Source organism: Barbus barbus, assembly GCF_936440315.1.
Source record: "Barbus barbus genome assembly, chromosome: 46".
Taxonomy (NCBI): Eukaryota; Metazoa; Chordata; class Actinopteri; order Cypriniformes; family Cyprinidae; genus Barbus; species Barbus barbus.
The window spans coordinates 18,491,699-18,505,681 of NC_136724.1; the positions used below are offsets into that span (position 1 = coordinate 18,491,699).

At 37.9% G+C, this 13,983-nt stretch overlaps 1 protein-coding gene across 3 annotated transcripts in view; it reads right to left on the reverse strand.

Annotated features, from left to right (window-relative positions):
- LOC306864592 (collagen alpha-1(XI) chain-like) overlaps positions 1–11,639 on the reverse strand; it is a 71,347-nt gene extending 59,708 nt beyond the window's left edge. For all 3 annotated transcript variants that reach the window (XM_079408695.1, XM_079408693.1, XM_079408694.1), the window contains exons 1-4: positions 11,266–11,639; positions 5,999–6,163; positions 4,713–4,926; positions 1,906–2,068 (exon numbers count right to left, since the gene is read on the reverse strand). In XM_079408695.1, coding sequence (XP_079264821.1) covers positions 1,906–2,068; positions 4,713–4,926; positions 5,999–6,163; positions 11,266–11,386 — 663 coding nt within the window. In that variant the 5' untranslated portion in view covers positions 11,387–11,639. The remainder of the gene's footprint in view (positions 1–1,905; positions 2,069–4,712; positions 4,927–5,998; positions 6,164–11,265) is intronic.
- Positions 11,640–13,983: the final 2,344 nt, after the last annotated feature.

Consider the following 13,983-nt stretch of genomic DNA (forward strand, 5'->3'; position numbering starts at 1 on the left):
TAAGCAAGCTCATGTCCAGAGGCACAAATTTTGTCCTCTGCCATTACGGAAATTATCTCAAATAGTAGTCAAATCTAAAGAATTGTGCATCTTTAATAGGGAAGGGAAGTGGTGTGTTGCCAAGTATGGTGACCCATACTTGGAATTTGTGCTCTGCATTACACACAGTAGTGGACATACACCCAGAGCAGTGGGCTGCCAATGCTGCGGCACCCGGGGAGCAGTTGGGGGTTCGGTGCCTTGTCGTGGTATTGAGAGTGGAGAGAGTGCTGGTTATTCACTCCCCCCACCTACAATCCCTGCCGGACCTGAGACTCAAACCCACAACCTTCAGGTTATAAGTCTGACTCTCTATCCATTAGGCCACGACTGCCCCAAATATGTGGAGAATATGTGGAGAAGTTACATTTATACTCATTTATACTCATTTATACTCATAGCCTTCTAAACAACTTACATGAAATTGCATATATTGCTAAAGTGGAAATTAACAACAAAGGCCACATTAGTCTAAAATGAACAAAGACTCCATAATGTTACATAAAAAGCTGCTTACGACAGGTTTCCATTGAGATCTTTCTCATGAAGCTATAAAAGACAATAATGAATGGGATGCTAAGGCAAATAGCTAGCTTGTGGCAAACAATGTAAAGGCCTACATAGCATCCCACAAACTCTAGTTTGGCCTATACAGTTGTTTAACCCTCAGAAACTCATGAAATTGCAGAGTTTTTTCAAAACTGCAAATTTAAACAGGCAGTCACCACATTTACCATGATTTTAGCATGCTGGGATGCTCAATATGTAGATCCATTCCTGCTGCTGAAAAAAACAAATGAAACCAACCTAAGCTGGGACGCGTTTCCCAAAAGCAACTATGGTCGCAAGTTCTGTCATTACCAATACAGTTCAGTGGAATTAACGACCATAGTTAGCCAACAATGCTTTTGGGAAACAGACCCCTTTAGCAGATCTTCCTGCCTGGTCATAGCTGGTTTAGCAGGCTGGTTTTAGAGGGGGTTTGACAACTTCTTTAGCTGGCCACGCTGGTTTTAGCTGGTCAGGCTGGGAGAGCAGCTGACTAACCAGCTAAAACCAGCTGAACACCAGCTTGGTCAGGATCACATTGACCAGTTTAAACCAGCTAAGACCAACTAAGCAAACCAACATTTTTTCCCAGAAGGGACACTGTTGCTGTGACACAAGTGAAAATATAGTTATTTAAAAGATAGTCCACCCAAAATTTTAAATTCTGTCATCATTTACTTACCCTCGTGTCATTCCAAACCTTCATTTGTTCTGTGTATGAACATAAAGGAAGAGAAGATATTTTGAAGAATGCTAACCAAACTGTTTTAGTTCCCATTGACTTCCATTATATGGACAAAAAATACAATGGACGTCAATGGCAACTGAAACCGATTACCAACATTCTTCAAAATATCTTCTTTTGTGTTCCACAGAAAAAAGTCATACAGGTTTGTAACAACATGAGGGTTTTTCACTACCACTTTAATCGATTGTGTTGAAATTTCGCTGAAGTGAGTTTCTGAGAGTTAAATAGTTTAGATGTGATACAAGGCCATTTAATCTACTAGATGGACAAAAGGAAATACCGTATCATATTCGCAATCCAAAACTTCTCAGCAGGACCTTTTTTGTATTTACAGGGCTGTTTATTTCTCCCCCATAGTAGTTTTATTTGTCATTAAATGGTCTGAAAAAAAGCATGTGGAGACCCCCGGAGCTTAATTATAAATTTAGCTCTAGTTTGCTCTCCTGTTCTCAAATGCACAGATGTTGTTCTAATAATGTTAGATGCATTAAATACACGTCAGTTTATACTTGATCACACCATCAGGCCCTCACCAGTGTAGTGCACTTATGCAATGAATACAGCTTTACCTCAAACGCTTCCTCATCCAGGATCCTGGTTCCAAAAACGGTTATACCGTTGGTGTCAATTCCAGCATGGTCACTCCTGTTCAAGGGCTTTGTCAGCTTTTTCTTGCAGTCGACAATGATGGTCACGGTCTTCTTCTCAACACTGATGCCTACACGATGCCACCTGCGATGAACAGGAAGAGTAGGTAATTACAATCCCAGCAAACAGTTAAAGGCCGCCACACGTGAGACGTGCCTTACTTTAAAACCTTAGACAACTTGTCTTCATTCTTGAGATATAACATTCCTGAGTGGACCACATTCCAGCCTTCAAACTTTGGCCTTGTTTAACACTGGATTAAACTCATTAAACTCTAGAACAAATCCCCCCTGTGAGTTATTCAGCATGACAGACACTGTGAACATTGTAAAAAGTGTGTGTCAGGAAGGTACAGCTGAGAAACTGAACTGTAGCTGCAGAGGGAACATGTTGGACAGGTTTGCGGTAAGAAGCCACAGCGAGATTTCAAAGGCCTATCAATTTCCCATGATCCACTTCATTAGAAAGAAAAACCTTTATTCTGGCTCGTGTCTTTAAAGCACTTGGCAAACTTGAACCGAGACAAGCTTCACTGTGTCTGGAGACCAACATTTCTGGATAATTTAGCTGCTAACAGAATACAATTTACATAGTTAAGAGTGATTATGTGAATGATTGATAGATGTGTGACAGTGTAAAACCACAATATCACACCTTTAGGCATTAAAACATCCTGGGAATGTTCTAGAATTTTAGTTAATCCTTGGACTTGCCAAATGCAATGATTTAAAGTCACACAGTTTCACACTAAAAATTACCCATTTTCTCAAAGGACATACTGTGGTATCTTTCCAAGTGCCATTTTCATGAATTATGCTGATTATAATCCTGTAAATAACACATTTCACATAATTTTACACAAATGCTTTTCAGATTCTTTAGACAAGATCACATTTCCATCATTATGACCAACTGTAATTTTATGTCTCTGAGGAAGATAAACCACAAAAGCATATGAAAGTTATATTAAAATGGTGATAGCTAATCTGTTTAGCTGTACAAATGATTCTTCCAAAACCACTTTTAACTGTAATTCTTCCTGCACGAGGGAACTGGAATGACAGAATTAGCCCAATTAAGGTGCATTTAACCTGAAATCCTCATCAGCACTATAATCAACATAAGCACTATAATCCCTCACGGAAATATTGCTGTTTTTACAGCAAAACACCCCACTGAACTGATACCTACAATAAAGCCTCTTAAAACCTAATAAGACAAAGCATGTCCATTGCTGTCAATTCATTTTAGTGCTTGAGGATGTCAAATTAAGGCTAAAGGGGTGTCAGGACAATAACAAGCATTTGTAATGTTTAATGCACATTTTAATACAATCACTATTTTCTAAAGACGCATGTTCCATTAAAGACCTTAAAAAACGTAATAGTGAATTTTTTCCACAATTGTGACTTCTTTCTTGCAGCTGTGACTTTATATATTGCAATGTGAACTTTTATCTCGTAATTGTTACTTTATTTCTCAAACGTGACTCTGTATCTCATAATGTGACTTTTATCTTGTAATTGTGACTTTATTTCTTACAATTGTGACTTAACCTTTATAGTATATCTCAGACGCATTTCTTTCTCATAAATGTGACATTATGACTCATAAATGTGACTATATTTCACAATGTGAATTTTTATCTCATAATTGTTCATTTATCATAAACTTGACTTTTTTGTCTCAATGTGACTCATTATCTTGTAATTGTGACTGTCTCACAACTGCTACACTGTATCTTATAATGTGACTTTTGTCATAATCGTGACTCTATTTCTAGAAAATTTGACTTTATATATGATAATGTGCTTTTTTTATCTCCGAAATGTTACTTTATTTCTAGCAACTGTGAGTTTATATTTAACATTTTACTATATTGACTTTTTCTTTTGTAATTGTGAATTTATTTCTCAACAATTTCTCTTATGATCTAAACAGTGTCTTTATCTCACAATATGACCTTTTATCTAAAAAATGTTTTTTTTATCAATGTGAATTTATCTTATAATTGTGACTTTATAACAACTGACTCTGTATCTCATAATTTTATTTGTATCTTATAATTGTGACTTTAATTCTCACAACTGTAACTCTATATCTCATGTGACTTTTTATTTCATAACTGTGACTTTATGACTTGTAGCATTATATTGCACAATGTGACCTTTTGTCTTATTTTAAATTTCTCACATTTTAAATTTTTTACTTTGAGACAGTAGCAGGCTTCCATAAATATATCTTAATGTTGGTAAGAGCTTCCTGATGATGTTATCCAAGAGGTTAATTTCGGAGGTCATGCATCTGCCCCAGTGGATCCAACTTTCCATCTTTCTAAAATAACAGTACCCCGAAAGATCACTGCCGAGGTCAGATCACCTACGGCCCTGTCTGCTTCACTCCATCAATCCAGAGTCACAATGAGATCTCCTCTGGCTCGCCTCACAGAAGAAACCACACATAACTAATGCCTCAACAGACACCTGAAATTCTGATTTGTCTACTTGTTAACTCTCGTCAAGCGAAATGACTCTAAAACAGAAATATCGTCCTCCACATATGATCGCTCAGGACTACAGTGTAAAACTCCAGCAACAAATGACTTCCTGCTGATGACTGACCTCTGTCTGACCCTGTCTGGAGTCAGTCTCAGTCTCTGTCTCTGAGGATGGATCTAAACAGCCTAAAAAAGGCTGCTGTATATTCAACTTCGTGCTTTGTGACTTACTTTCCGTCGGCCAGTTTGAGGGAGCGGAACAGGGGGTAATCCTCCGGGGCAGGCTTGCCTGTCTGATCCTCGTACAGGAAGACAGGTGAGCGGCCCACCTCCACGCCTAGTTGCTGGACGCCTTTCTCATTGTAGATGGACAAAAGGAAGGACTGGGTTCCAGCTTTGGGCTTGATGGTGGTTAGGATGGAAAAGTCTTCAGGGAACACACCATCTAGAAAGCAGCACAGACAGAAAACAAGCTCACTGAAGGGTTCATTGGGTTTTTGAAGTCCATCCAAACAGCTAATTGCAATGTTGAAAAAACACAATGGAGGACTAGGAGTGCCACTTTAAAACAAAATAAAGGAATTAATTGATCATTAAAAAAAAAAAAAAATACTCATTTAACAAAATTTTGAACATGAATTAAACAGTTAAATCGTATTTATTTGTCAGCTTGACACGTGATTTGTTTATTTACTTTTTTTATTTTTAAATTACATTAAAACTAATTCCTTTGTCATCTGTAAATCATTTTCTGGCTATAATAAGCAGTTTAATTCATGCAGTTATTTAATGAGTTACTTTGTTAGCGCATGTGCATTGTTTAACTTTTTTAAAAGGCCATTAATGGCACAAAATAAGAAAAACATTCAAATAAGATTTGAAATTTTATACAATTTATCAGACGTAATTTATCAGACCTTTAATATCCAGCTAAAAAGGGGTGATGCAAGAAACTTGATAATAAACACCAGATATATGGCGTTATATATATGAACAGATATTAACAAGTAATAAACATGCATCTGTTTTCAACCATATAAAGAAACATCTGCAACATTAAAACCTCATTCCGATTACATAATGCATCTCAAACCTACCATAAAAACTCAGAGGACTTAGAATATGGTACACCATTTGTATGGGGTATTTTTATTGGGGTTCATTGATTCATTTTTATTTGTACATAAATGAGCAGCTTGGACATTCTGCAAAACATCTTCTTTTGTGTTGCATGAAAGTAAGAAAGTGATTTGGAATGACACGAATTTTCATTTTTGAGAGCAACTATCGCTTTAAAAATTTCTGTTCATTTCTTATGCAACTAAGCAGACAAGCCATGCTGTGGTCAAGAGATTTCAGCCAAGTTCTCCTGCCGCTTAACAATACAAGCGTCTGAGTGAAACATGGCCCTGCACAATCAGGGATGGCATCTGCTGTCAAAAGCCTTGGCAACCACAACAAAGGGCACATTTAAACGTAGGCAGGATACGGAGACATGTTCATGGGGTTCAGCTTACCTGGGAAAAGCTGCTTGGTTGGGGCAGTGATCTGGGCATTCTTGCCTATTTTGTAGGCCGTGTCCGGCTGTGATGCTCTTCGGTTTGTGCAAAATCCTGAAGTTTTCTGTACTCCTTCTGGGACAGTGGGAAATTCTAATACTTTTAGGACATCCACAGGTTCTGCTGTATGGGGTAAAAAATAAACGCGAAAATGTTAACAAATAAATGAAGAGAAATGCATTCAATGTTTAGCAGATAACCTTTTTTTTATAATAATACATTTAAATACTTAAAAATATTGAACTAGAGAAATGTATAAATGTGTTTTCATAATTTTAACTTAACCTTCAACAGAATGACATGTTTCTTTTTTATAATAGTATTTTTAAATACTTTTTAAAAGCGTTGAACTAGATAAAAATTGAGAAATGTTTTTCCATGATTTTAACTTGAACTTCAATGGAATGACACAAGTTTCTTACACATAGATATAAAATAGCTAACATACTCTAAAAAAATGGTGCTATATAGCACTAAAAGTGGTTCTTTGGCTTGTAATCATAGGGGAAACTCTTTTGGTGCTGTATAGCACCATTTTTTTAGAGTATGTTAGTTATTTTTTAGAGTATGTTAGTTATTAATGCTTCAGTGGTTCTTCACCGGTTCTTTGGCATGACTGAGGGGCTATATAGCACCGCTACCATATACAGAACCTGTTACGCTCCTGTATGGTTCTTCAGTGGTTCTTTGGGGTGATTAAGGTGCTATATAGCACCACTGCCATACAAAGAACCTGTTAAGCCCCTTTAAAGGTTCTTTACGAGCCAAAGAACCACTGTTGGTGCTATTTAGCACCATTTTTGTTGAAGAAATGCAATGCAATATGACACGTCTTATGGTTCTACATAGCACCATTTGACAAAAGTGGTTCCCCTATGATTACAAGCCAAGAACCACTTTTAGTGCTATATAGCACCATTTTTTTAGAGTGTATAGATTAATAAAAATGCAAGCAACTTTTCAAGATTCAACAAAATTTATTTAGGATAATCTAAATAATGATATGCTATATATATGTACAATATTTTATTAATCTTTTATAATATTTGTATACTGCAATCATGATAGCAAAGACAAATGTAGGATCAAATATAAAACAACTTCTGAAATGTTTAAGATTTTGCTGGTTATTTTTTAGTTAATGATTACATAAATGAAGTTTCTCTAATAAGTTAGTCCTATAATAGGTTGTGGATGGTAAGCTTAAAAAAACTGCACAGTCAAATTAACCAACCTATGACCAGAGTGTATTACATTTAACATTGTTTTATGACCCACAACCACAAAAAAGAAGGCAGTATTTGAAATTCAATCTGTTTTACTTGGCTATGCGACCCAACTCACACCATCGGCCTTCATTCCTAAGAGATTTGACCCTTGTAAAATACCCGATGCCCCCTTCAACACTTTGAAAGATACTTCAGCAACAACTGGGTTAAGTAAACTTGAAAAAACGGTTTCATTATGGTTAACAAAGCAAGATGAAAGACAAACACTGTTCACCCCGGATCACCCAAGAACTCAAAACCTTAGAAAGCACCATTGAGAACAGTTTCTTCATGATTCACTGCGAATGTATGGCACATGTTTGGCGGTTGGGTGTTATCCAGAGTCCACCAACAGTGCCAATTGTGTCTTCTGGGACTTGAGTGAATCTTTGGCATCTACCACATAAAACTGAACACTCAAACCACCAAAAATAAAGGGCTGCTACATCACAAAAGCCTGGACTCATCCGAGGGAGGTCTAAAACGCTGTAATAAAGACACTGAGGCATTCCCGCTGCAGAGAGAACATTTACCATCCCATTTAAAGCTCTAAGAAGCAAAGCCGACAAACCATTCTTCTGCCGGTTCTTTGTGCAGAATGAAAAGATTCCCCACTATATCTGAGAGACTCAATCAGAGCTTTACGCTGAACATACAAGCTAGACAAAAGGAAAACCTCAAACTCAACCAATACAATGACAGAGCTGAGAAGGAGAATTGTTGCGAGGGACCTTCTGGAGACGTTCTCCATAGCCTCAGGCCTCATATATTCCAGATGTGGTGCTGCAGCCCGAGTCTGACCTTTTGCCATGCAAGTGCCAAAGAAAAATGTCAATACTCCTAAATCCTTCAGAAAACCAACTGAGAACGTGCTATCATTAGGAGAGCACAGCTGATGACCTGGCGTGATTTTAACCAGACTGCTGAGCAAACACACACGCTGATCTTTTTCACTGTCATTCTTTGCATTAGACAGACTGGTGTGTGTGTGTTTGTGAGTGTGGGAGAGAAGGTTGATTAGACATCGAGTCTGAATGTGGAAGGAGGTACTGAGAGAGAGAGTTGCACATCATCAAGATCACAAACCTGCCATCATTTGATTCTACAGACCACCCAAAAGCGGGAGGGGCTTTTGCTACAGGAAGTTCTATAATTTGCATAAATCATTTCATTAAGAAATTCACCGATATGGTAGCAGGATGACACAAATGTAGAGTTAAAATAACAGATGTCCCGATGGATTCATTTTCATAGGGTCCGGAGAAATACATTTAGAATATTTTTTTAATTTTTTTTTTTTCTTTTAGGATGATATTAAATGGAAAAAGCTGGGGACCTTTTTACCTGCTGCTCCTTGAGACTCTAATAATGAATTCAGTCTGAATCTCTCTCTCTCTCTTTCATCCTCTATCTCTCTCTCTCCCCCTTCTCCTCTCACTCTCCCCTCTTTGACACATGCGTGCCGCTTGAACAAGACTGCATTATGCCACAGGCTCTCTGAGAGGCAACCTCACTGACGGAATTTTTTTGCAAGACATTTTTCCCCACAACCCCCCCTCCCCCTTTCACTACTGTAGAGAAACATCAAAAAACAATAAAGTCTTTCAACCATCTGCTTCCCAAGAATACTGTTCAATTCACCTCATATTCCAGTATTAAAGGGACAGTTCAGCCAAAAATAAACAGTTTGTTACATTTAGTCTCCTTCATGTTGTTCCAAACCCTTTCTTTCTTGCGTGGAACGCTTAAGGAAGCAGAATGAAAGTGGATGAGGACCTGATAGTGTCTAGTTCTTAAGACACAGTCTTAACATAGAGACTAAATTTATGCATATGGAACACCACTTTTATTGTATGGAGAAGAGCAGCTTGGACTTTCACCCATAATATAAATATCTCCTTTTGTGTTCCACGAAACCAAAAAAGTCACACAGGTTTTGAACAACATGAGATTAAACCAATGATGATGGATTGTTCTGAAACTTTTTTTGGTTGAACTGCATGTAATTATGAATGTCAAATAAAACATCAAATGTTTGAAAAAACAGACTGAACCACATTTCTAGCCAAAAAACATGCATAGAGTTTCATCACAAAAGCATGACTTGTGAATGTAGCCCAAATGTTCTTAAGACCTGGTCGACACCATCTACCATAAGAGTAAGTAAAGATTTCTGAAATGTGTGCATTGTCTGAAGGAATGCACATCTGAGGTTCCTCAGCCTGAGGGGCTGAGAAAACATGTCAGTACACTGCCAGCTCAAGAGGGCACCCGACAGAAATGCCTTCACAAGCCACAAACCGCAAGGGATGTAACGCACAGCTTCAGAAGTCAAATGAATTTAATGCATTTTAAGATTCATTATCAGCTTTGATAGACAAAAGAGGGCTATTAAACTCGGATCGCTTGCACATTTTGGTCATATTCAAGCAGCCTTAGGAAATGTAGCAAATGAGAACAATGACAATCTGTTATCTTATTTACATCTGTCATTTCCGAACAACATAAATGCCTAATTTAATTATGTAAGGACCTTTGTTCCTGTAAGGGTGAGCGAGACCTATCATAAGGCCAGGCTGGAGCCCCTGGATGGCTCCGGGGCCTTTGAAGCCTCCAAAATAATAGGGATGAGCAGAGAGGACAGTCATCAAATAACGGGAAGGCACTTGGTAAAGAAACATTCCCTCTGGGAAACTCATCGTGAAGACTGGGACACATGGGAGTCACAGAGTTGCAAAAACCCCTGCTTGGACTTCAGTGGAACTAGGGTTGAATGGCGAAAGGGTGATTTTGAATGTAACCCACTGTGATCTATTCTAATTCATTACCCGGTGGAAGCTGTGGTGCTAAAGCACTTTGACTCAAAAAATGCTAAAAAGTCTATAGGATATGTAACTAAAAAAAAAATACAATACATATGTATGTATTCATAATCAAATTACTTGTTACACTAATGATCAGTGGATCAGTCACGCCCATTGTAAATTGGACCTCCCAGGTCTCATTTACTATAAATCAAATTCCTATCATGATTAATGATTTTAAAATTTAAAACAGAAAAATCACCCAAATGTGGCCAGAACACTTTAAGTCTTATGAGCATACATTAGCATATCAGTTACTGACAATCAAAATTTAGCTCTCTTTGAATACACACAATTAGGCTCACAATGTCATCCCTAGAATCACACCATTCAGGCATATACTTTTTTCATTTTCTTTCCATAAATGTAAGGCATGGATGTAAAACCCTGAGGAATTCCACCCTGCTAACCGTGTCCACACACACCTACAGGACCACAGGTTCAAACAAAGAGCTTTTTTCCCCCTGAAGTAAATCCTAAACTGTCTCTCCATGACACTCTCTTGACACATTCCACCTCTCCACCCTCCCATAGAGTTTATTAAAGTTGGAAATATGCAGAAACAAAATACAATTGCATGTATTTTTAAATAAAAGATTAGGAATATGCAAATTAAATGGACAGATTGGTGAACAAACCACGTCGTGCGCAAAACAGCTTGTTGGTAAATACGATACTGATACGAACGGCTTCAAAGTCAGATCAGACAATGTTGTTTAACACTGTGATCATGATCCAAAGTCTAGTTTTGTTATGCACATACTGTAGATATGCAAAGCCTGATTTATCTTTATCTGTTATATGTGCATAAAATTGCATTATTAAATGTAGCCTATTGAATGCTATTTTGGGGAACTAGTGGGTTTATTTTAACTCACTCCGCAGACTCTTCTTCATTTTAATATTACAGTGTTTTTTTTACTTCTTGGGCACTGGTAATATTATATCTTGCAGCACATACACATATACGAGATGCAGATCTGCGATCCCCTGTCTAAATCAAACGCGTAAATATCCGCAAGTGCAAATGCGCATCGCCTGTCTGACAGTCCCTACAACTTCATCAAAAGTTCGGAAGTCTATCTTTCCTTACCTGCTCTGACATTTGGAGCCTGCAGAACCAGGACGAGGGAAACTGTGATGAATTTGAAAACAGTGGAATCCAAAAGCCACCTTTTCGTTTTCCACATTGGGGACCACCTTGGCCTCTCCATGGTCGGGCGCCCACAAATGTGCAAAAACCCGGGGCGACCTCTGCTTATTTGAAAATGATGTCCCTTCTACAGTCCCAAATGTGCCCGATCTGCTCTAAAAAGCCATAGGTAAGGGGTATTTTGTCTCGCCGGGGCCCCTTCGATCCTCCTTTCCTTGCGCCCAGCCTTCAGACTGAAGGGATTCGGGCTTTAATCAAAATGAGACGCGAAGCGCTCGATCGCCTCACCGTCAAGAGGGCTGGACCCAGACCCTGGATTACAGGAAAATGACAAAGGAAAAATACCCCGGTTAGCAAATCACGGGGCTTGAAAGTTGGCTAGGGATCCACCCATCAGTTTTGCTAAACCTCCCCTGGTCGCCCTCTTGCGCGACCCCCATGAAAGCAGGTACAAGTTTCCCTGGAGTAGCCTGGGAATAAGAGAGAGAGAGAGAGAGAGAGAGAGAGAGAGAGATCGAGGGAGAGCAAACACAAGCAATTCCAAATGCTTGTTAGGTTTCGGATTAGGTCAGTTTTACATCATTCTTAAGGGGTTTATTTTGCAAAAACCGAAAAACTGCACATTTTCTTAGTTTTTGGCTCTTTAAGGACACGGCGAGTAACCAGCTCACGATTCATACCAGAAATCATCTCGATAGCTCCATTTTTGTTAGCACGCCAAAGTCACATCTCTTGATTACGAATACGGTAATGAATGAGTGAATTATTAAATTAATCAATGAATAAAAGTTAAATGAAAAAAAAAATGACTGTGGCATTTGCATGCACAAATGCTAAATCAATAAGATGATTCACACAAAATCAGTGAGATAATTCATCATCATCATGATAAAAAAAGCATTATGTCATCACCTAAGGGCAAGTTGGAACTGCACTCAGTGAACTGTCTGCAGAAACATGCACACTGCACAGTAGATCTTCAGATTCTAAAATAAGATTATTTGCATGCATCAATGCCTGTGATCATGATTACATGAACTAATTTGGTGAACAAACGATTTACCAACTCCTAAAAAATGACAATATTTATACTTTAAGACAATCTGTGATGTGAATGACTAGTGCTGCATGCAAGTGATTAATATTTTGACTCTTATTGATTATGATGCAGTGCATTCCTAAATTCTTTGCAGTAACTGTCACTCACCTTTCTCTCTGCTGATGAATGCTGTCAGAGATCGAAGGTCAAACCACATTCTGACAGTTACATGGCTCTGATATAACAAATTAGCATTCATATATATATTTATCCTGCAGCACTCTGGTTGATAATTGCTATAATCATTCCATAAATGAATAAATAAAAGCATAAAAAATGATCCTCATTACCAAGTGTTAAGTTGTGTACAGAACAAGTTTTCATTTACAGTACAGATCCCTGTCAAGTGAGCGGATGTAGTTATGCATGCTTTGAGCAAGATCGTTAAAAGAACACTTTTTAGCGTGTTTGCATGAATTTGATACACTAATTGGCTCACTCCTTACAGCTCTTCACAATAGTCAAATATTTCAGTTCCAACGTAATTAAAACCTGTTAATTAAAACAAAAACAAACACCATACACAAAAACATTTTTTTTATTATGTTAAATAAATATTACAAACATTATAAAATAAATGCTATAAATGCAATACAATATAAAGCAGTATTTTATTTCAGCTAGTTGGCAAGTTTCACATTTTTGTTTAGTTTAAGTTCTAAAATGAGCTTAATTTATAGTAAATCCAAAGTTGCAATGTGTATATATATATATATACACATTATATGTTTCACTGTACTGATACAGTGGCAATTTAGATATGACTAGTTTAAGTTTCCCTTCAGCATGAGTATTTGACCTTAAGTGGAATTGTAAGGGAAGAACTTTTCACAGGCACACACTAGCCAGGCACTAGCTTCTGTCCATCAGGGTCTAAACACACAGAGCCTGAGGGAGTATAAAGGGCTCTTTCTGTCTCAGCTCAGGGCCAGAGCGCACCAAGAGCTCAGTCACTCAACATACAACCTGTGCTCTGTGTTCAACAAAGAACTCCCACAGAACACATTCCCTCAACCTGGGGAGTGAACTTAAACATGAGAAACAATCGAAAATACTCAAATTGTATGTTTGAAAAGACTCTCTGAGGTAAAAATTTCTAGACAGTGGAAGGACTGTCATTCTGGGATTGTAAGCCGGTTATTTTCACTGTGGTCAATCATGGTGGGTACCAGAATGAATACTGGTTAAATATTGCTTCCATTTTAAGAGCGTCTACATCTGTAATGTCCACATTGTGCATGGTGGAAGCCAAACGTGGCACTGCTGCTAACTTGATTTGAATAAATAGACATAATCAGCCTACACAAGCTTGAAATAGCTTTGGGCAGAGGTTCAAATATACCTTTGTTGTGATGTTATTAAGCATTTAAAAACCTGTGTTGGACGTTTAAGAAATCATATACATAGATTGTTGACTATTGCTTATTTATACAGTGTAGGCTCTTCTAAGTCTATCCTGGTTTAAGTGGAAACTAAACCATGTTCAAAAGCCTTTAGTTTATTTTGCATGGCTCTAGAGGTCACATTTCAGTCTAACACCTAACAAAGTGGATCACAAA